General features: G+C 35.5%; 1 protein-coding gene across 34 annotated transcripts in view; it reads right to left on the bottom strand.

The window, feature by feature from the left end:
• The window catches only part of HDAC9 (histone deacetylase 9), a 1028404-nt gene that overhangs the window by 262913 nt on the left and 740540 nt on the right, over positions 1-24951 (bottom strand). For all 34 annotated transcript variants that reach the window (XM_021102482.1, XM_021102481.1, XM_021102484.1 and 31 more), the window contains 2 exons: positions 18669-18846; positions 5369-5502 (listed from right to left, as the gene is read on the bottom strand). In XM_021102482.1, the coding sequence (XP_020958141.1) occupies positions 5369-5502; positions 18669-18846 (312 nt within the window). The remainder of the gene's footprint in view (positions 1-5368; positions 5503-18668; positions 18847-24951) is intronic.

The following is a 24951-nucleotide window of genomic DNA, read 5'->3' as shown; positions in this document are numbered from 1 at the left end:
TGGCTACCTCATCAAAGAGCTTGCTCCTGAAGAGGACACCCAACAACCCTTTCAGATCCATCTCTTAGGGTGACAAGAAAGCTAATCAACAAGCTAATTTGCTCGCAAAAGAATCACTAAAGTATGAATGATTCAATAGGGAAAAAATTAAATGGTATTGGCACGAAGACCTCTAACCACCTCAATTTTTAAAAAAACAGTGCCATGTCATGCCAAAAGAAGTTAACCCATATAACCTCGGTAATCTAATACAATGAGGATTAATGTTTTCTCTGGCTGCTAATTAGGGCTAGTAAGGACAGCGAATTTACATTACAGCTTACAAACTAAAAGCTATATGTTTATGAAAACATTCTAAAAATTTTGTCTACTGTTAACAAAGAAAATGTTATGTTTAAAATTAACTTCTTAGCCATCTAACTTCACATGATATTGGAGGTGGAAGAAACCCTAGCAAATACCCTGCTTAACATCTTCTTTTTACTCATGGGAAAAGATCAGTAAAGTTAAATGATTTGACAAAAGAACATAAATAATTAATGGCAAGACCAAGGTCAAATCTACTGTTGAACAATAAGCTTTGAAGGAATCCATTCTGAATAATTTTCTACATTGAGAAATGAATTATACATAAGTTTGATTTGTGGATCACTCTATTGTTTAAAAACAGAAACTCATAATATTTTCAAAGTGCCATCTTTTCAATAATAATCATTGTTTCATTGCAAAATTGACTATCCGTTGGCTGAGGAATGTGGACTTCTCCCCATAGATCAGCAGCACTGAGATTACCTTACCCATTGTGCCAGAGAAATAGGGACTCAGACAAAGTTACTTGAATAAAGCTGGAAGGAGGGAAAATGCTTTAACTTAAGGTCTGAGATACTTCCTCCCTAGTCCTCTAATATGTGACATCTCCTCTATCTCTTGTTCAGAGAGAGCCTCTCAGATATTGTCAAGATTACTACGGAGGCAGCTGACCACAGTCTCTCATATTATTCCTTCTCCAAGCTCAATCACCAAGTCTTTAAAATCCATGCAGTATAAAACTAGGGACTCAACACCCCTTGAGCAATTACATATTTATTTGTGTGATCACTTGATTAATGTCTGACGATCTCCACGGATGGTAACCTCCTTGAAGGCAAGGGCTCTATCTTCTCAGAATTTCATCTCCAGCTCCTAACACTGGAGCATGGAAAACTAAAATTCTTGATAAAGACTATTGAATGGATATATCACTGTTCTCAAAGTTAGTACCCATGTCAGCAATATCAGGAATACTCAGACATATAGAATCAATACAAATTCTTACACACCTCTCCCACATTCCAATAGGACCTCACTCCTACTGAATCAGAAACTCCGGGGTTAGAGCCAAGCAATCTGTATTTTAATATCCACTTAGATGATTCTGATTTATACTCAAATTTGAGCACCACTGTAATCAATTAATGAAGGTCACAAAATTAGCCACAGAGTTCTGCTTGCTAGTTAGTTATATGTCCCCAGAGCTCTGTGGATTCCCTCTCTGAAAGCACAGATTGATCACTGACCATGGGTGGCTACACAAACCTGGCAGGAATATTGCGTTGAAAGACGGCAAATTGCTATCTGGATATTGGGAAACAATATATTGATCCAGCTTTTATGTGCTGTATTCCCATTTTATTATATCCTTTTTTAAAAAATGAAATCTAATAAATACTCCCTCTTTTGAGACAATTGAGCTGAGGTCTTATTTCTTGCAACCAAGAGAGGAATTTGTCTGTACTGCTAAGGAAGGAGTGATAACCTATGCATCCGGGCTGGTACTCAAATCCCTGGAAGGCCAGACTGATGGATGTGACCCTCTCAGGAATGCATGATGTAGACATAATCAAGGAACAGAGCTGGGTTTTAAATTCCTGATACTCCTACCTAGGCAATTTGGAAAGAAAGACCTAATTCACCATAAGCCCTTGGGCCATAATGGTAAACAGTCATTCAGGCCCACGCTAGAATCTTCTTCTTCTAACTTCAATGAAGATATTTTCACTGGCCTTGAACACTTTCGAAACCTCACAAACACTAACGAGGTAGCCTGTTAGTACAGGAAATTTTTGCCTCTTCAACCAGATAATGTACCCACCAGGAATACAGTCACTTGCCAATTACAGTATGCTTTTATCCTGGTTTTTTACAAACTACATATAATATGTTTTGGTTAAATGCTATAATAAGTTTTGGTAAAATGCTAAAAGGTTTATTGTATTTTTTTCCCATAGCACTGACATTTTCAGAATAATTTGGCTTGAGAAATAAGGTTAGCATCCTTGCAAGAAAGTTAATAATAAATTAATAAATATACATATTAGAACTAACAGGTCAAATCAAAACCTATAAAAGAAAATCCACAACAAACAGGTATCACTGTTTTGGTTGCATTTACTGGGCAGAGTATTAGTTAAGGAATTAGATTCTACTATTTCTGAGTGATCTAAACTGAATGAGCTAACACTTTTTGTATGTTCCCTTTTTATTTCCTCCCCTACTCTTCTGATAGAAACAATCAGGGAGATAAAATAAGTCATGCTTCTTTTGGTTGTATGTTTTATTCCTTTTGGTACTATGACTTCCATACAATCTGAGTCTCGAGAGAGATAACATTGGTTTAGTTAATAATCATTTCTAAAACTCCACTTTGAATATTTCTAAAATTGTACACATAGACAAAGGGATATTAGGTTCCGAACTATCTTAAAGTTAGTGCTCTTCAATGGCTTCAGAAATTCCACTGCATGTTTTGGATTAGGTCATTGTAAGTCACAGATATTTTGATAACATAGCAGCAAATAAATACATGTGGGCAACAATTTCGTCACTTAGGAAAGCCAACACTTGATGGGCTGCTCTTAAAACTATGTTAGGAAAAAATACTTCTGTTTGCATTATTAAAGTTTTAAATCCGACTTTTGAGCTTGGTCTTCATTAAGAGCCAATCCATGGATCTGGGCTTTCCAGCACATTATTTGTTAACTGTGTGATTGTCTGCTAGAGAGACTCTTATTTAACTGAGTGGACTCACTCATCCTCGTCAACCCCACAGGGCTTCTAAGACTTCACCTAGATCTTCTATGACATCAGTCAGTACTGTTGTATAAACTGAATTTCATGGTTTCAAATAATACAGGACAAAAAAGGTGCGATGTATCAATGAAAAAGCACATTGATCAGAAAGGGATGATAAAAGACTTTAAAATGTTAAGACCAGTTGAACCATATTACATTCCGTCAACTTTTGCCCTTTGCTCCTTTCATAAACAGTGTTCCTTCAAGTAACAGATTTATGGAATACCACAAACTAACAATGCATTTGAGGCTATGATCAGCCATTGCTAATATGGAGTGGTTGGGGTAGGGCTCAAGAATATAACAAAGACTTGAAGGGGAAAAAAATGTAAACAGCAATGCCTCAGCTCACAAAAGCACAGAGAGATTGCCAAGCTAGGAAACATCTATGGTAGATGCAAAGGTGAGGTAGGAAGGCTCTCGTGAGTAAATATCCATTAAGACTAGGCTACCACACATAAGTTTCCTTGATAGTTTACTTTGCAGGTTCCATGTGGGACTGGGCAGATAACAGAGTGTCTTGGCTTCCAAAATGCATTATCAAAGAACATGAAAACCTTGAAGATAACTCTAAAATTTACCAAAGAATATGGAAGCCTTCTGCCGTATAATATGGATGCTACTGGCAGAAGATGAAAAATAGACTTTCACTTGGGAAGGAACCAGAGAAATAAATCTAGCTGAAATTTCTTCACTTTGGGGTTTTTAGGTAAAGGATACATTTAATCAAAAGCAGAACTCTAAATATGAAAAACATTTTCTAATTCTATTATCAACATATAATAAAACTTGTGAAACTAAATCTGTGTATACTGCTCTGGTGTATTTATTCACAATCCCAACTGCTGAATGACTCACAGACATTATCTATGTTTTGATGTAAAGAAAATTACCATTTAATTCTCCTGTAAGATGAGCTACATAATTCATCTTCAAAAGAGAAAATCAATAAAGAAAATAATTTATGCTTAGAAATGAATGCACTGAATGAATGATTTTGTACCTTCAAGTCAGTTATTTTTTACTTTGCAGAGAAGGAAGGTCAGACTGAACTAACTCCTGCTATCAAATAGAGGCAAGTGCACTTGACTCTAAGAAACATTCTGTCTGCTTTGGCATTACTATTTCAACTGAAATATTTTACAGGCTCACTTTAAACTAAATTAGCTTTGAATAGAATTTTCTTGACTACATTTTGAGTTGTCAAAATTAATTAAAAGTAGTCACAAAAGACTGGGTATTTTATCAAAGAATAGCGAATTTAATATGGTTTCAACATATTAGTTTCCTCATGATGTAACTAAGTCAAAATATTAACCATTTACTTTCTTCCCAAACTGGTGAAAACTAGTTGAACTTCCTTCATTGCTCTACAAAGAAGGACAATAGAAACAAAAGCAACATATTAAATTACCAATCTTTAAGAATAGGGACCATGTTTTTCTTGTGAAATTCCACAATTCTAGACCCTAGAACACATCTGGAACATAACAGAGATCCAGGAAAATGTGCTCTGATCAATAAATGTTCAAGTAATGTAAAAAAAATACATGGGGATATTTTTCTTTTAAAATGTTTTAGACGCAAATATAGAATGTTACTGGATCTTAGACAACCAAGGACATTTATAGCAGCTAAATCAAACAACTGTTTGTTGTTATATATTTTGTAAATTTGACAATGGGAGCCTTTTGACCTGATATCATTTTTACTTTTAACCTTGGAAAGCCTAAAGAAACAGATTTTTCTAAATAAAAAATGGGATTCATCAAGAATCTACATAAATGAGTCTAAACATCAATAAAAGTAAGTGATTTTTCTTCATAAAAGGACCATTAATATTTTAAAACTACTCATTTCCATGAGGCAAAATTGGCATATATCTCAGTTCAGAGTATCACTTATAACAAGAAATAACAACTACTTAGCACTTAATGGTTTGTGAAGTTTCTCAGAAAATTAACTCAATAAATGCTACCTATTTGGAAACAAGAATGCTACTGTGTATACAAAAAATGCTTCAGTAATAACACACACATTAGGTAGGTGATTAGTTCATCAACACAGACTGAGCACCTACTGTGTGCCCAGCCCAGTGTCAGGTGATAAGTTCTATGTTACCAGAGTCTATGATAGTTCACCAATCATGATGTTTGTGCTCCAGAGTTAACATTTTTCTACAACTACCCAAATAAATACTGGCCTCTTTACATGATTTATTTAAGAAAGTAAAAGAGTGTGGCCAATTCATGATTACCTCACATTTATTTAGCAGCCCAGTTTCTTGCAGCCGTGACCAAATGCTCTGTATTCGTCCAGCATGCTCCGGATGGGTGGTGGAATTGCCACAAATGCACTGGTGTTTCAGCATCAGAGGATCATAGGCAATCCCTTCAGGATGAAGAATATACAGCACAAGATGAGTTATGATAGAAAGCAATGATACAAGTTACATGACAATATGATTACTCCAAAAAAGCCACTCTTTAAAAAATAAACTTATAATAGAGAAATAATACATATCCACAAATTCCCAGGAGCACATAGCTATTTTGTTCTATGTATCTGAATATATATGCAAAAAAGTCAACTCATGAATTCATCAGTGCTCAGACTCTAGCTTACTTAGTAAATCGGTAAAATGATAAAGATAGTGATATTTTTAAAATTTTAGGCCTTAAAAAATACTGTAATTTTACCAGTACCTCAAATCATTATGAAGCATTTTTAAACAGAAAAATGAATTCAATAGATGCTTAAATTTTATCACTGAAGCCATTAAATGAACTGACTCTTTAAACTGTGAATTTATTTCATGAGTAATTCCATCCTTTCTTTAGATCAGGGTTACATCTGTAATAAAATGGAAGAATTTCCAACTGCTTGCCTATTCTGCTTAACAATCCCTATAAAGTTGTGCAGAATTTCTTTGTTGCTTACTGTACTTTTATCATAATTTGTGCCAATCTGTATGTAAAAGAGATATAGATTTTATGATATTGTGGGACATGTAAAGTGTTTCTTTTAAAAAATCAATGTCAGTCTCAATACCTTTAGTATAGATCATACTTAGAAAAATCTACTTTTAAATTATCATGAGTTAATATATTTCATATTTCAGTTAGACCCTTTGATGGAAAGATTTTATAAACATTTGATAAAATGAATCATTACAGACACACAAAGTAGGACTTTTTAAAATTAGATGATAATTATAACTCTGGCTAATTCTGAAAAGGTTTCCATCCTTAATTTGATTCTTTGGGGGAAAAACATGTTATTTACAAAATTGTCTGACATACGAAATTATTTAACCAATCAAATATTCCAATAAATTACCATCAAAAGACATTCTCTGGGGCATGGAGTAAAGGCGGAAGAATCCATTATAAGAAATTGCTAAATATCTATACAAAAACAGATAGGTACTAGCAATCAGTGTTATTAAGTAGGCTCAATTAATATATTTTATTCTCCCATACATTATTGTGTTAGAGGAATGTTACTCAAGAGGGAAAATATCTGTCCCTGAGTGTATTAAAATCATGCAGCAAAATGATGTTTGAAACCATGTGGTAAAAATTATGTCTATGAAAAAGTATCACTTTGCTGGTCCAAATACCATTCACTCTTTTTTATTAAATGAAATATGGTTGACATACAATATTATGTTGGTTTCAGGTGTACTACAAAGTGATTTTACATTTACATAATACACTACAAAATGATCGCCATGATAATCTGTCTCAATACAAGTTATTAAAATATTATTGACCATATCCCTTATGTTGTATATGACATCCCCATGGCTCATTTACTTTATAATGAGGTGTATTCTTCTTTTTTTTTTTTTTTTTGTCTTTTGTCTTTTTGTCTTTTGTTGTTGTTGTTGTTGTTGCTATTTCTTGGGCCGCTCCCTCGGCATATGGAGGTTCCCAGGCTAGGGGTTGAATCGGAGCTGCAGCCACCAGCCTACGCCAGAGCCACAGCAACGCAGGATCCGAGCCGCGTCTGCAGCCTACACCACAGCTCACGGCAACGCCAGATCGTTAACCCACTGAGCAAGGGCAGGGACCGAACCCGCAACCTCATGGTTCCTAGTCGGATTCGTTAACCACTGCGCCACGACGGGAACTCCTATAATGAGGTGTATTCTTCTTAATTCCTTTCACCTATGTGGCCCAATTCCCCAAACTCTGTCCCACTGGCAACTAACACATTTGAGTCTGTTTTTATTTAGTTTTATTTGTTTTGTGTCTTAGATTCTAGAACTAAAGATAAAGATTTTAGATTATATGGCATTTGTCTTTCTCTGTTGGACTTATTTCACTTAACATGATACCCTTTAGATTTGTATCCATTCTTAAAACTCAAATGGCTTCATAATTCCTCCCTGTCCCCTCACATTTTCATCTTCAGTAGTCATCTTCCTTGTAAGCACTACACTTGCACACTTGTTTATTCAACTGCCCAGCCAAAATCTCCATTTGGATACATCCTGGTTTTCATCAAGTAAGACTATCTTAGATTTGCGTTCATAATCTTAAATTTCACACTCTGTTCCTCATTTCAGCAAAGGTCGTCATGACCCACCATTGCTCATATAAGAAATCTTACTCTTGTCTTGACATGCTCTCTCCAATAAACCAACAAGTATTATCTGTTTTCCCTGGAAAATATGACTGCATCACTTGCTTCTTATTGCCAGTGCCAAAACCATGCACAATCAAGGTACTATTATTTCTAATCTGAACTCTGAGATAGTCCTGGAACTGGCTACCTGACTTTCACTCTATTCTATGCACCACTTAAAAGTAGTTATCTTTGCTTAAATCCTTTGGTGACTTCATAGATGAAGTTAAAATCTTTCACGGCAGCATAGATGGGCCCTGGCCCACTTCTCCAGCTTTATCTCCTGCTCTTCTCTCTCTTAATCTTTATTTCTCCCATAATTACCTTCCAGTCCTCAAAAAACTCAAAATCATACCAGCCTTGGGATCTTTATACATGCTAGTCCACGTACACCAAAAATTCTTCCTTCTTGTCCCTCCCTCCCCGTAACCCTAGTCTGCATTTGGCTAAGAGTTACTCATTCTTCAAGGTTGTTTTAATGTCACTTCCTCAACAAAGCATTCCCTGTCATCTCAATTAAATCTCCTACTATATACTCTCACGGCAACTTCCAGGTCTCCTTCAGATCATTTATCACAATTCTATAATTGTATAATTGTAATTCTATACTTGCAGTATATAATCTTGTTATTGTATATTTTCATTACTATCTGGTAATATCTATGAAAACACAGACTACAGTTCTACCATTCACTTTTGAACTATTTTTTTTTGGGGGGGAGGGAGCCTGCACCCATGGCATAAGGAGGTTCCCAAGCTAAGGGTCGAATCAGAACTGTAGCTTCAGCCTACACCCAGCCATAAAAACTCAGATCTGAGCCACATCTTCGACCTACACCACAGCTCACAGCAATGCCGGATCTTTAACCCACTGAGTGAGGCCTGGGATGGAACCCGCATCCTCATGGATGCTAATCAGATGCATTTCCGCTGAGCCACAATGGGAACTCCTCACCTCTGAACTATAAACATGCTTGGAATACTGTAGATCCAGAAAAGTATTTTTAATGAATGAATGAAAAACATAAATAAATGAGCTGATATAAGAATTAAGTCAGGAGTTCCTGTCGTGGCTCAGTGGTTAACAAATCCAACTAAGAACCATGAGGTTGTGGGTTCAATCTCTGGCCTTGCTCAGTGGGTTAAGGATCTGGCATTGCCGTGAGCTGTGGTGTGGGGTGCAGAGGTGGCTCAGATCCCACGTTGCTGTGACTCTGGCGTAGGCTTGGCAGCTACAGCTCCGATTGGACCCCTAACCTGGGAACCCATATGCCTAGGGTGCAGCCCTAGAAAAGGCAAAAAGACAAAAAAAAAAAAAAAAAAGGAATTAAGTCAGAAATCTCTATTATAAAGCCTTCCTTGACAAATCCACTTGGTGGATCTCTTCAGACTACTGAATTTTTTTTTACCCTTATTTCTTTAACATTCTACCTTTTATTTTATATGCCTTCCTACTGGCAAGTGCCTCTAATAAAGGCATTTCTTTTACTCATATTTCTACCTGGCATTTTACATAAAAAAAGAGACGAAATATATTTAAATAAAGTCAAAAGGGAAACATGAAGGAATGCAGGGAAAAAAAAGTAGTAAGCAGGCATAAAAAGTAACATTCAAAATACAATGATATATAACACTTGTCTCCACAATTCAGATATATCAAGTGTTTGAGTTACTATAATAGGAACTGTTTAATATATTTTCAACTATGGGTTTATACTGCATAAAAGATATATTAATAATTAACAAGGAAACATAAAATATAGTATTTCCCTCACTTTGAAAACATATTAAGAGATTCAAATGATTAAGTTGCTTATTTTTTGACATATCTAACTTCACCTCCATAGTAATTATTTTTCTTTTAACATTTTCTCCATATCACTGCCAAAAGAAAAAAATATGAAAAAGATTATGGTAATTGAAAGTTATTGCCAAGTATCTGGAGATTATAATACAAAGTCCAGGAGCTCTTGGAAAGACATTCGAATTTAAGGGAAAATAAATAAGTCTGGAACCTCAAACATTCACTTACTCATCTTAATGACGTAGCAATGAAGTGTTAACAGGTAGACTGCAAGGTGAGACTTTAACTTCATCCTTCATCTCCATTCCTTTCCTCTCACTTGTTTTCTTTTCCTTTCTTTTTTCAGAAACAAAAACTTATAGGGTGAGAGACAAGCCTGCTCTTCTCTTTGGGATTCATATGGAATTCTACTTTTCTTTGACCCTTTATACCCCACTCATTACCACTTGCAACATAAGCCAATGGATCAATCTCTCTTTTTTAATCAAAGGGACAAGAGTTATAATTAGGTTTTGAGTAAATACACAAAGGAGCCTTAACATAAAGTCTTTACCACATTTTAAGCACTAGTAGTTTATTTTCTACCAAAACAGACAACAAAAAAGAATCTCTTAAATTTTTTTGTTACTTTTAGATGAACTTGTGCTTTCCCTGGCTTTCAGTTATATTAATAAGTGTGTGAAGTATATATCCCTTTCCTTAATCACTGCATAAGTTAACTAACTATTTAGTCATAGAATCCATTCATATCTTCAGGTCTATGCCCAATCTTATATGACATTGTTAGGCTGAGTCCACCTTGGTCTATTAGGAAAGTTGAGTCTAGCATCTTTATTTTTTATTTTATTTTATTTTTTGTCTTTTTGTCTTTTTAGGACTGCACCTGCGGCACATGGATGTTCCCAGGCTACAGCTGCTGGCCTACACCACAGCCACAGCAACAGCAACGCCAGATCTGAGCCGAGTCTGTGATCTATACCACAGCTCATGGCAACGCCAGATCCTTAACCCACTGATAAGGCCAGGGATCAAACCAACAACTTCATGGTTCCTAGTCAGATTCGTTTCTGCTGCGCCAGGATGGGAACTCCGAGTCTAGCATCTTTAGTCTAAAACTCTTGATCCTAATCCCTAGTTTTTAGCATTCAACTTCATATTGCTTTCTGATTAATGCCTGAGGTTTCACACCTTCCCAAGGATTTGCTCAACAACACTATTAAACACCTTGCAGAACCAAAGGACCAAAGGATGGTACAAATATATATAACATGACATCTCTTCTGAAAGATGCAGGCTCAGTAAACAGTCATTGAGTGATCACAATGATTCAGGCACCAGCAACTTCATTTTATTACATTTAATTTATGATCTAGCAGGAAAGGTAAGGTATCTACAAATAGTTTTTTAAAAACTCTGTGTGGTAAGGAAGGAAAAAATGGGGCTGGGAGGTCAAAGACAATCTCTTACAAATAAAAAAAAATAAAAAGCTTTTAAAAATGCCATTGGTAGAATTACAGAAATAGATGGAGCTATTTAAAAGCAAGGGTCATTTCTAATAATCTCCAAATCATATGCATAGCAGCTTTATACTTATAAAGTATACTTTCTATCCATAATTACAATCAGTCCATAAGGTTTATCTTGCCTAATAATTTTTCTTCTTCTAGTGTACTCATTACATTCTAACACCTGAGATATTGGTTATAATATATTTTACCAGGACCATTTAAATCAAAATACTTGTGAGTACGATTTCTAATTATGTGTGAAACTTGATTTGTCCAGTAAGCAAATGAAATATCCAAAGATAATTGTTTAAAACTTGCTAAATGGTGCCTCTAAGCAGAGAAGAAACATTTTCTAAGACTTATAGATTTGTTTGTTTGTTTTTTGTAAATCATCTTACCATCATCTAAAAAGGAAAGGAGTGAAAGAACCACAGGCCTCCCACCATTGGCCTTCCAACTAATACTATCAGAAAATCGGTTAGAACATGAAAATTAGTTACCATTTAACTGCATAGCTGAGGAGATTCAACCAGTATGTAAGCTGGCAAAAAGTGAAGTCACATACAATTCACTACATATTTACTGGCAAAATATCTGGAAAGATTTCTGCATAATCAAGCTTTCAAGAATGAGTGAACACAGAAACCATAAATAAAACTACTATGGTCTGGGACAAAGTATTTGCAAACCGTGAACCAACAAGGGATTAATATCTAAAATATACTAACAGTTCATACAGCACAGAAAAACAAACAAACAAACAAAAACACCCAACTGAGAAATGGGCAGAAGACCTAAAGAGATATTTCACCAAAGAAGATATCCAGATGGCCAACAAGCACATGAAAAGATTGTTAAACATTGCTAATTATTAGAGAAACGCAAATCAAAACTACCACAAGGTATCACCTCACACCAATCAGAATGGCTATCATGAAAAAGTCTACAAATAATAAATGCTGGAGAGGGTGTGAAGAAAAGGGAACCCTTCTATACTGTTGGTGGGAATGTAAATTGGTGTAAGCACTATGGAGAATAGGATGGAGGTTCCTTACAGAACTAAAAATGGAATTACCATGATGATCCAACAATTCATTCCTGCGCATATATTCAGAGAAAACTCTAATTCAAAAAGATATACACCCCCCCCCATGTTCACAGCAGTACTATTTACAATAGCCAAGACATGGAAATAGCATAAATGTCCACTGACACATGTGATAAAGATGATGTGGTATATACATAATGGAATATTAGCCATAAGAAAGAAGGAAATAATGCCATTTGCAGCAGCATGGATGGACCTAGAGATTATCATACTAAGTGAAGTAAATGAGACATAGACGGGTATCATATAATATCACCTGTATTGCTGAATCTAAAAAATGATACAAATGAACGTATTTACAAAACAGAAACAGACTCATAAACACCGAAAACAAACTTATGGTGACCAAAGGGGAAAGGTGGGGGGGAGGATAAATTAGGAGTTTGGGATTAGCAGATAAAAACTACTATATATAAAAGGGATAAACAACAAGGTCCTACTGTATAGCACAGGGAACCATATTCAATATCTTCTAACAAACTATAATGGAAAAGAATATTAAAAGGAACATATATATAGAATACATATATATATTCTATATATAGAACTGAATCACTTTACTGTATACTAGAAACTAACACACCATTATAAATCAATTATAATTTAATTTTAAAAATTTTTAAAAAGACTGGGTGACCAGGAAAATAAAAAATAAAAACAGGGTGTATGGTAAGACGCTACAGAAACTGTAAGGGAAAATCTTTCCTACCACTTAGCTCAACGAATTTGATTTACAATAGGAAACAAAATAAGATCTTAGAAATTTTTTGCCATCCTCAAATGTCAAAAGATACCGGTCCTATAAAATAGGAACCAAACATTAAAAGGGGAGATCAAGCTAAATTAATGAGTGAAAAGAAAGACGGATGAAATCAATGAATATGTCAAGAAAACGAATAAATAGTGGTAAAATTAAAATATATATTGGAGGCAACAAAAAAGGAATTCACCTTTCAGGAAACCAGAGCAGTGCTATCAAATAAAAACAGAGATTACAGAAAGGATGGCGATCAGCAAATAGAGAGCTGAAAAAAAGTTGCGATTGCTCTCAAGGAAGTAATCAGATTAACTGAGTAACAGAAATAACTGAAGAGTTTCCCCTAAGTAGAAAGAGACATGTGCATGAGTGTGTAAGTTCAAATGCTCATCATAAAGGTGATTTTTTTTTTTCATTATCAGGATAAAGGAAATATCCATTAAGGCACCAGAAAAGAGTTAACAGCCTGCAGAAAGGAACACATACTAAGACAGCCTCAGACTTCTCTTCAGTGCTAAACTCAGATTTCTTTTCTTGAATGTTAAATGCTTGAGCATTTAATCACATTTCCAGATTTTTCAGACAAAAAAGAGTGCCCCAGTAAGTCTATGTCCAAGTATGTGTAAAGGTGGTAGGATAAGTTTCTCAGGCATGGAAAAGCCAAAAACAATGTTTAATTAAAAATGTATACGTATTTATAACTATTATATATTAACATATACTTTAAATATAGGCTGTGTTAATGCATTTTATAATATGTGATATATGATATGTGATCAAGTTGAGTTAATCTCCTAAATTAAAAAGATAGCTATTTTATCATCTTTAATGAGAATAGATAAGCAAATTTTGGAGGAATTTTTCAGGAGAAATTTCAAGGACATATATTGGAGGACAGTAACTTCAAAACTTGCTATCTACCTAAATGAAATTAATCTCTCTCTGATACATGTGGTGATATCAGTTACCCTGGGAGTTCTTAAAACACATACACAAACACAATCATATACATATACATACACACAATTATACACATATACTGGAAATAAGTAAATGTATATTTTACTTATGGTTACCCCTGGGTGATAGGTTATTAGGTGATTCTCATTTATAGCTTTCTAGATTTACAAAGCTGCTTTCAATGAACATTTTTTGAATTAAAAGATAAAATGTTACTCCCAAATTTCACTTAGCATACCAATAACCTTTTTTGTATAGTTTCATGTAGTTCATATTTATTCTTATTTCATTCAGCTGTTCCTTGTTTATTATACAGTAAGTATAGACATTGAGTTCCTTCCTTGTGCTGGCCACAAGGGCTAGGGTTAGAGAGAATAGAAAACACAATCTCCTCCCACATGGAAAGGGCATTTGAACACAATCCTCAAAATACATAAATAATGACATTCTCTGAGAGGGAAATCTATTTTGTTATGAGGAACTATAACTGATTTAATTTGGATTTAGCTGACTGGGCAAGGCTTCCTGAAGGAAATAACATGTAAACTAAAACCTGAAGCATCTATAGCAGTTGCCTGACTTGGGAAAACAACTTTTATTAAAAAACAAAAAAAGAAGGAGAAAAGGCCAGTTTTGCTGCCCTCAAAATGAAATATTCAAATGTATTTCTCTTACTATTAGTATGCACAATTTCAAAACACTTTTAACTAAATTATTTATAACAGCTTTCACAAACATTGGTTTAGTTTGAACACTATGTTTCTACTTCACAATGGACTCTAAGAAGGTTATGTTACAAAGAAAGAATTTACTCACAGATGATGTAAAGGAACCTAATGCCGGGAGAAAGAAGATCTTAAATGGTCCTGGGTGATGGGGAAGATAAAGCCAATCAAATTTATTTGCCACTAAATTCTTATGTCAATGAACCCAACTTGGTATAAACTAGCACGATTGTATCATCTACTCTCAACGTTCTGTTGTGAGCCATTGCCAAGCCTCATCTCTGTTAGGAACAGCTGGGTAGAAGGGAAGACCATGGCAAGGAAATGAAACGGATGGCCCTTTCTTTAGTCATCAGAACTCATACAAACACCATGACTTGGCTTTGCCTAGAATGAAAAAAGCACCTCTTAAATTGAATATTATATAAAAATTGATTATTATCACTCATATTCCAGTATAACATAAAACTCTTTTGAATATATGGCAACCTGGCTATACAACACCCATTCTTCACTATCAGTACAGCCGCTGCATGATGTTCTTGTCCATCCAGAAATATCCTCCTCCAGGCTCTCTGGAGGGCCACCAGGGAGTGGCGACATCTTAGTCTACTTCTTGGTCCATTCAAGTTCTCACAGGAAATAGGCTAGTGACTTCATCTTTCAACAACTGCCTGAGCTCAGGCAACATTTTCCCCTTGGACCACTGCTTCGTTCTTTACATAAAGGGGGTGGTGTGGCTACTCTAGCTGGCTGCTGAGGATCTACATGGAGGGTAAAGGTTTGAATGGTGTCCCTTGAAAATGATGTGCATGTAGTATTAAATAACCTTTTAGTGATAACAAAATTCATAGCTCTCACAGAATGAATTTAAGTGGATCGCTTACCTTTACAATTTATTTGTTTTCTCGTCCTTTTTAGTGGAACAACTACTGAGTATGTAAGATTTATGATTTTTGAAGAAAAGTTAATACTCTCAAAGAACATACTCGAATGGCGCTTTTGATTTTTTTTTAATGTGTCTATGACAAATAGGCATTAAAAAGCCAAAGGAAAGGCATTTAGTGCTTTAAAATACCTGTTTTCAAACATACCACAAGTGAAAGCCTTAAGAGTTCTCCTCTAAAATAGAGATTATTAGAAATACAAAAATGAATGTTGAGATCATGTGGATTATAAGAGTATGCAGGTTACAGGGGAAATTTAAGTTTGGATTAAAGCCAGAACAATATATGGAGAAGCAGAATGAAGATGTGCATTTCATTGCCCTTGGATTTAGAAAAGCACTAAATGAAAGTCAGCAATAAAGTATATATATTTTAGTCCCAATGAAAGTGGAGGGGCTATTAACAGATATATAAATTACATACAAGATTTTTTTAAATATTTAATATTGGAATTTCTATTACGGCACAGTGGGTTAAGAATCCAACTGCAGTGGCTCGGGCCGCTGCAGCAATGGTGGTTCTTATTTAATAAATGTGGTTCATATTTAATCCCTGGCTGGGTGTGGCCATTAAAAAACAATCTTTTTATTTTAAGAATTTGAGTATTAGAATGCAATTTTTAATGTAAATAAGACAGTAAGGTGTTTCTCTAAGCATTCAACTTTGAAATCACTTAGTTGTTCTTTATAGAAAAATAACTACAAGGCAACTTTCACTGTTTTCAAATTTGAGCTAAATTCATAAATGTTTATGATTCATGTGTACATATATTATGTATGTATACTACAAATTAATATTTGTCAATTCAACTAAAATTTATTGAATATCAACTAAGTACAAAATCTTGTTTTTTTTAAAATATAAATGTATATAATCTCTCATTTAGGAAAGGAATGTGCCTCATCAAGTATATAAACTACGAAAATAAACTTAAGTCCATTCCCCAATTTGTGTTTTGAATATAAACTCTGATAAATACCAGGACGTTGACATTATGAGAAAGAAACTAATCATGCGAAATGACCCAGTCCTCAGTCCGAAGGATAAGGTTATGTTTATCTCCTGCTTAAATTATTTGGTTTGCAGTCTTCCCTCTCACCTGGATTCTTTTAAAGTCTACAAACTCTGTTCATTTGGCAACACATTTTCTTATTCTCAAATTAGCCGGATCATGCTAATATTCAGAGATCTTGTTTAGTTCATATTGAAGGAACATATACAAGTAGAAGAAACCAAAGCATGTCAGGAAACAGTCACCCCTCTTCACCAAGAAAACAAAGTCTACCAGTAGGATTACACAGGTAGACAGCAGCACATATGGCAACAGTGCCACAAAACTTAATGATCAAGCTCACTTTAAAATTAAGGAAATGAGGAGTTCCCATTGTGGCACAGCAGAAAAGAATATGACTAGTATCCATGAGGATTCAGGTTCAATGCCTATCCTTGTTCAGTGGGTCAGGCATCTGGTGTTGCCAAGAGCTGTGGTGTAGGTCGCAGACACTGCTCAGATCTGGCGTTGCTGTGGCTGTGGTAGGCCGGCAGCATGAGCTCTCATTTGACCCCAAGCCTGGGAACTTCCTTATCCGCCAAGTGTGGCCTTAAAAAGCATGCATAAATAAATAAATAAATAATAAAGGAAATTATTTTGAATGAGTAGAACTGGCATTATAACGGATGGTTGCTACTCTGTTTTTCTAAAAGTTTATGGCTGAATAAAGAAAAACGAACACTTCAGTAAAAAGAATTGAGGCGTATGTAATTCTTAAAGGCCACTGCTCTGACTAGCTACAAAAAATATTTCTCGACATCATGTATCTGGTTTTGAGCAAAAATTCCCTGAGGACCAGGGATAGAACTAGGCATGACTGATCCAAGTAGCTTCTGTTGACACTGGGCTTCAGTCTTAGGTCATCTCGGATACTGGTACAGGTCTGCTTTGCTCCAAAAAATAGAGGGATCAGAGGCAGTGGCTAATGTGGTAAAAGAAATATATCCAAATATACCCAAACTGAAGCTCCTAGTATGGAATGCTGGCTTGTGGTATAACACATTATAAAAAGGAGCTCCTATGCATACTTATTAAAGATGCCTGTCACAGTTAAAAACTTGGCCATTTCGCTCATTGATTTTTAAATAAAAGATGATATCAGGGCTTAGGAATGCGATTTTAAAAAATGTATTTTAACTTTTCCAAGCACACAGGGTTGCTTGAGGTCACAGAAGCCATGAAAACAAACTCTGAATATTAAAAACTGATTAAAAAATAAATCAGATAACCTGTGAGAGACTTTGGGGGAAGGTACATATGAATTCTCTCCTTGCTGCATCCAAGTTATGAGCCCCTCAGGGCTAGAATATCTGTCATTGGATCAGCCACAGTTTGAGAGTATGGAACAAGAATGGGGTCTAGCAGACATAAAGGAATATTTATCCACATGGATATTTATGGTACAGCTCCTTTTTGAGAGAACAGCACCCCTTTTTTGTGTGTGTTCCAGACTTGACCTTCCTTTGGCCTTAGAATTATCTGGTTTGTTTTCCCCTGTAGCCAGGTTCTGAAATATCAAACACAGCTGCAGGCAAAGGAAGAGGATGGTCAAAGAGCCCACTCATTGGTGCCATAATAAATGGAAAAGCAACTAATGTATGTAGAATTAAACAAGATTTGCCTTGGTATATTGTCTCCTATGAGTCATCTGTATGAAAAGGCAGAAGAAAACAGTGAAATAAACTGGAAAAGGGGCACACCTCAGAGTCAAATGAAGGCTGCATCATAAATTTCCTAGTGGCTGGGACTGTGAGAGGTAAGAGATTGAGGAACACTGCTAAAGAATGTTGTAGAGATTTTTCTTTCCAAAAGGGACCCATGCACCTGTTGATGTGTTTTCCAGGCCCTTGAATGATAGCAATTTATGAGGCTATTAATACTAAGCCCAAGATTTGTCTGATGCGCTGCTTGTCTTATGGCCAATATAACCTCATAAAATTTGGGTTGCAATGGGTTAAACTGGAGCGTTCTGCTATTGGAGCTATTCAGAGCATTTAAATCGCTTAATCCTACAAGAACGGTGCATTTTGCCTGCCTATTAGGGAGTGTCTTTAGGGATTCTCACCAGTTGCAGAGCCTGGCAGGAGGGGGCGGTCCATTGCTGGGTGAGGTAAAATGGAGGCCGCTGGGGAGGAGTGAGTCCTGGAGACAAGACGGTGTTTCTCTAATCCGTCCATGCCAACCGCAGCCAGCTGAGCTTGGCGCACCGAGATCGCACGTGTGTGCTGGGGCTCCAGGAAGGGCTGTTGCCAAGAAAAGAGCACAGTAGAAAGAAACATGAGACAAGCACTGAGGGAGACACTGAGAGCGACATGTCAACAAATTAAGTTCATCAGGTCAGAGACATAATAAACGGTGTGAAGGGAAAAAAAATAGAGAAAGGGAGAAAAAAAACAAGATCTAGTCAATAAATCCATTCAACAGATGTTTTCACACTGACGGCCAGGGCCTGTCTGCCTGGCTAAGGAGGAGGTGATGGCAGGAGGCCTGTCAGTTTGAACTGATTGAAAGAAACAGACCTTTCACCTCAAGAGGAACGTGGACTTAGGCTCATTTCCTACCTCGATACCAACGTTTTGAATACAGCCCCAGAACGGCTGCAGTGCAAAGTGGGAGAACAGTGCAACTGCTCTCACACTACCAAGGAGGCTCAATTCTAAAATTCTATCTTGAATTTATTTCAAGAACACTGTCAATGGAATTTATGGGAACCCAAGCAATGCCAGTTAAGTAACTATATTTGACACCTTTCCATCTTCATAAAATGGAATAGAAGGATGACTTTTTCACAGGTTGCATGGTATAATCTCATATCATCATCATAATACTTCTCAGACTATTCAATCAGACACACAGAATCTGGAAGCTCCTTCAAGATTCACTTGTTTTATTCCTTTGTCTCCAAAAAAAGACAATCTTTTAAAATACAGATAGGTGGTTATTTTAACTATCAATATTACACAGTGGATATTTCTTCTCTCTCCAGCTTTGGAAAATGCATAACCTTCGTGGTGGTTTTTATGTTTCTTTCCTTTTACATGTCCTCAACAAACATGGAAAATATCTGACCAGTGATACAAAAGATGACCATCACAATCCACAGATAAGAAAACTGATATTCCAAAAGGTTAACAAGATCTTTTAAACACAAGTCTAACTGCTACAATTTTTAAAATGTACATGTTCATCTGCTTTGATCTACCATTTCAAGACTGGATGCAAACATCACTTCTCCTTAGTAAGGCTCTGTCTCAACCTTCTTATTAGGTTAGGAGCTCCCCTAGCCCAAGGCTTGGCCCCCTCCTTAGTGCACAAATTATTCACAGTGAGAATGCTAACAAGTCTACATATCACACAACTGTATTCAGTGCATGTTACATAGTTTTATATCATTGTGATGTTCTCTATAAATGAGTTAATGCTATATATAAACATATATAGCATTAACGAGATCCTACTGTGTAGCACTAGGAACTATGTCTAGTCACTTATGATGGAGCATGATAATGTGAGAAAAAAGAATGTATACATGTATGTGTAACTGGGTCACCATGCTATACAGCAGAAGAAAACTGTATTGGGGAAATAACAATTAAAAATAAATAAATAAACATGAGTTATGATTACAAATATATATTTAGTAATAGACTGTAGGCAGAGGTTTCCCAATTTAGAAAAAAGTTAATCACCGTTTCAAATTAACTTCAAAATAAATTATAATTAATGTATGTGTATACTTTCATTTTGCTTTGCAGAATAACTGAACCATCAATCAGTTGGAAGGCATCTGTTATATCATTGGGCTTTGGGTATTTGCTTTGATGGGTAGAATGATTTGGCTAGGATGTAATTCCAGTTATAACAGTTGTAACACTTTTTAAATCACTTGTTTTTTTGAGGGTCTCCACAGTCAGTTCCCTGAGGATGCAGCAGTAAGACTGTGTAAGTTCCTCCCCTCATGGAACTCACAGAGGAAATGTAAATGTGTAATTATGACTTTAGGAGTTTTCTATGGAGAAAATGAGCTCTTCTAAATATGATCGAAGATTCAGGGGTAAATATCTACCTGGATGTTTGTAATACCCATTCCTTCTGTCTCTTTCTACTATAATCTCCTCTTTAAATCACATCTAAACTAATGCAAAGGGCCTTGATTGATCACCCTGCTTCTAAGGCCACCATCCTATTCTCTCCTGCAAGGATTCTCTTCACAATTCTCTCCCATAGGCAAAAAGCTAACAGAAAGTCTCTGAAGGTAAAGCAAAGTCTAAAGAACCTCCCCAGCTCATCTGGGCTCTCCTGGACCTGAGGCCAACCAGAATTCTCCACATTAGATCTTCTATTCTTTTTTCAGGTTCCAGCCCAAATCTTATCTATTGTATAACAAAGAGCATCCCCAGAGCTGCATTATGACTTCCATCCGTACTTTCATCCATACAAATACAAAAATTATATTTCAGCTAATAATGGCATACATTGGAATCATTGTAATATTCATTTTTTCTTCTAAAAATGATCATTGAAAGTATTTTGTGGGCCCCTTAAAGTACCATGGGTTCTGGGCATAGTGTCTCCTGTGTCTAATAATATGTTGACTCTGACCATTCATGCTTCCAATCTATCTTTTCTGTATCACCCCCTTGAGGTGTGTCCACAAAGCTTCACATTCGGCACTAATTCACATCCTCTAAAGTCCACTTAAAATTTTATACAGAATCTTTTTAAGCTTGAGTATTAAATGTGCTTTCCCCCTCCAGTACAGTCCGATCACTCTTTTTCTCTCTCCATTTCCCTGCCATTGTCTTTTCTATATTAGAGTTACTGTATGCAATAACTACGTATTGAGCTCATACTCTCAGACAGACATTCTGCTGGTGTGTTGAGCCTTTTTTATGTTTATTGTCCAGTGAGGAGACAGATACTAAATAGTTCTAAGTATAATGTAATTATAAATATAATGAGTGCCATATGCAAAAAGGCAGAGTGCCATGAAAAACTAAAGAAGAACCCAATTTAGAGGTTGAGGGGACTTTCATTTAGGAAAGTGACATTTAATTTAAGATGTAAAGGATAAATTGAATTATCCAGATGAAAAATAGAGAAAAGGCTCTAGATGTGTGTTTGTGTGTGTGTGTGTGTGTGTGTAATTATCTTTACATGTATAATAGCAAAAGCTTTCTGAACCAGGAACTGGACCTAACTCATCTGTGAAATTATTTTCTGCTGCATGTTATATCTTTTCTTATGCTTTCTTGAAGCTAAATAATTATTAGTACACTAAGAATATGTAACAGATATTTGAAAGTTAAAGGCCATGTTTTTTTTTCAATGACATTATCATGTTTTAGATACTGGGGTTACTAAATTTTTATTTCTTAATAAATAGCTCAATACCATAAGAGCTCCACGTAAATACCACTACTGTCATTTTTCTTTCTTTTTCTCCCTTCCTTCTTCCTTCCTTTCTTCTTTTCTTTCTTTCTTTCCTAATAAAGTATTTTTTTGCTTTACTTGGGCTTCAGAGGAACTTCTGAGATAATGGGGTAACAGTGTGATAACTCATAACCATGATACAAATGTTACATCTCAATACAGAACTTCACAACCAAGCAAGCAAAATACTACTTATCCAATCTCTACTATTAGGAATATGGCAATATGGGTAAGAGACAAATAACTACTTGTTCAATGGTAGTTATTTACTTATCACATACAAGTGTCCATACAATTTCTTCTGTATGCAGATTGGAAACAGATCCCATGCTAGGTGGTACAGACAGGGAAGTGAATTAATTGTGACTCCTGATCTTATGGGTTGACCCCCCAAAATCAAGCACTTTATCTGTAATTAGTAATTTCCTTAAGGATATGAGCTTTGCCTATTGACTCCTATGTTTCCAGGCAGTGTTTCATATATATAGCAGGTGTTAATAAACAAAGCCATCCTTAAGATCTCACTTTAAGGACAAAACAAGCAAGCATATTATAAGCAATCATTATATAAAGAGCCAAGGAATGGCTAATGAAAATATAAGAAAACAGAGACCAGACAAAACAATTACTATAGTACAATACTCTGAAATAATTTAGTGATGGAGCCAAGAGCTGAGGTAAATGAGTGATTTGAGAACTATTTTTCTTTGGTACTTTTATGTGGTTTCCAAATTTTCTGCATATCACCTATATTAAAATTTTAATTAAGAAAAATGGCAAATGTTATTTAAAATAAACAGTTGAACCTTTCAAACACTTCATTAGGAGAGCGTCATAATCTTTGGTTCTAAGAGCAGACATGGGTCAAATATTTTTGAATCTTTTGCCAAAAAAAGGACTACGAAAGAAAGAAAAGTTTACTCCCTTTCAAAAGAGTTAACTACAATTACACATCTTTACAAATGAAGTGTGTCTTTTAATGTACAGGGTGAATTGACAATCCAGGAAGACACAGACTATTATGGTACATATTAGTGACCAAATCATTTAAAACACTTTTATTTTAGATGGATATTCCTCCTCACTAATAAAAAGCTTCCTTGATGAGGTGGAAAATTGAAGTATTTCTGTGGCTAAAATTGATTGAAGTGTTTCACTAAATATTTTTTTTTGATTAGCAATTTTAATGAGAGATAATTTGTTCATGTATGTTTCTTCAAGTAAAAACCTAAGTCCATGTTTCTCTTTTGCATTATCAGAAAGAAAAATGTCAGTTTATAACATTGAACCTAATGCTACTAAAAATTACGTGGATATCCAAATTAACCTTTCATCTATTCAGTACCTTTGGAAAATATGTCATGCCCATTAAGTGAGTAATAAACATGGTCTCACCCTCTCCAAAAAATTTTTGATTAAAATATCTTTTAAATATGTGTACTATTTTGAGCTTGTTTCTTATACATATAGTCTTTCTTTGTTCAGGTGATTTTAACTAGGGACTTAGTGATTGGTTGGTTACTTTGTCAGATTATCATTTGGAGACATTCTCTAAGGCTACTGAGATGTGTAAGACAACTTTGTGTGGTTTTTGTTTTGTTTTAGGGCCACACCCACAGCACATGGAGGTTTTCAGGCTAGGGGTCAAATTCAGCAACAGGGGATCCGAGCTGTGTCTGTGACTTACACCACAGCTCACAGCAACGCCGGATCCTTAACCCACTGAGCAAGGCAAGGGATCGAATGTGCACCTTCATGGGTGCTAGTCAGATTCATTTCTGCTAAGCCATGATAGGAACTTCAGACAACTTTTTCTTACACAAAGCTGCCTAAGGCCACTATGCCTGGAAACCATCTGTCTCCTCCCACTGATAAAAGCTGCAAATTACTTTCACAGAGGAGCTGTTATGCACCTATTTTATAAATTCTTCAATGATGCCTAACAAGATGTCAATGTCATTAGGGCGTGGGCCTTTCTAAATTGTAGGATGTAGGCACTTGGAAAATGAGGGGGTAAATATGGGTTCTGTATGGCAAGCACAATGTTCTTGCTTAGAGTAAAATACTTATCTGAGAGTGGCTCACAATGGCGATTATGAAATGATAAAGCCCCTGGGTTGAGGAGACTTCAAGGTTCTATTTCTTTGTAGTAGCAGTGATTTTTTGTTGTTGTTGCTTCTGTTTGCTTTTGTTTTGCTTTCTTGTTGCCACTGCTCAGGGACATATTTTATGGCTTTTGGGTTTTTACTTTGTTCTGGATTGTTACATTTGTTACATTTGCTTCCAGACATATTACTCACTGTGTGTTACAATCAGTGTCATCATACAAGTTCAGCAAAAGCAAATACAGAAATTATACATTATAGTATTTAATCTTTGAAATAATCAGAATTACCTGAATGAGTTTAATAAAAGATCCGACTTAATGAAAAAATCATGGGAAAATTGTTAGAAAAAATATTAAAATTCTGTTTCTAAAGCCACTTTAAAGAATACACGTTCCTCCTTGTTTGGCATTTTGAGCAAATTGAATTTCCTTTTGGTTCAGTGTTTCAACAGTGTTTAAGACATCTTGCTTTTACAGAAAATTAGAATCATAAATATCCCTAGAGGTTATCTTGTAAGATGCCAAGGGCTAGTGGGAATTTACATGTTCTAAAGTCTTTGTATTATTCAGGATGGGAGCAGAAATACTGGTTAATTTTAGACTTTTTAAAGCTAAACATGCATGTTAATCATTTAAAAGTAGCTATTAAATAAACAGAAATGAATGCATGACCTTAAATTAGACAAACATTTTTGAAAAAGAGGCAAAACCAAGAAGAAATCAGTCTAAAAACAAATGGAGAAAAAAAAAAATGAAGAACTGAAAAAGCTGTACAAATTCACAAAATAAGATGCTAAAAACATATCAC

Source organism: Sus scrofa, chromosome 9 (assembly GCF_000003025.6).
Source record: "Sus scrofa isolate TJ Tabasco breed Duroc chromosome 9, Sscrofa11.1, whole genome shotgun sequence".
Taxonomy (NCBI): domain Eukaryota; kingdom Metazoa; phylum Chordata; class Mammalia; order Artiodactyla; family Suidae; genus Sus; species Sus scrofa.
This window is presented reverse-complemented; position numbering and strand designations above follow the sequence as displayed.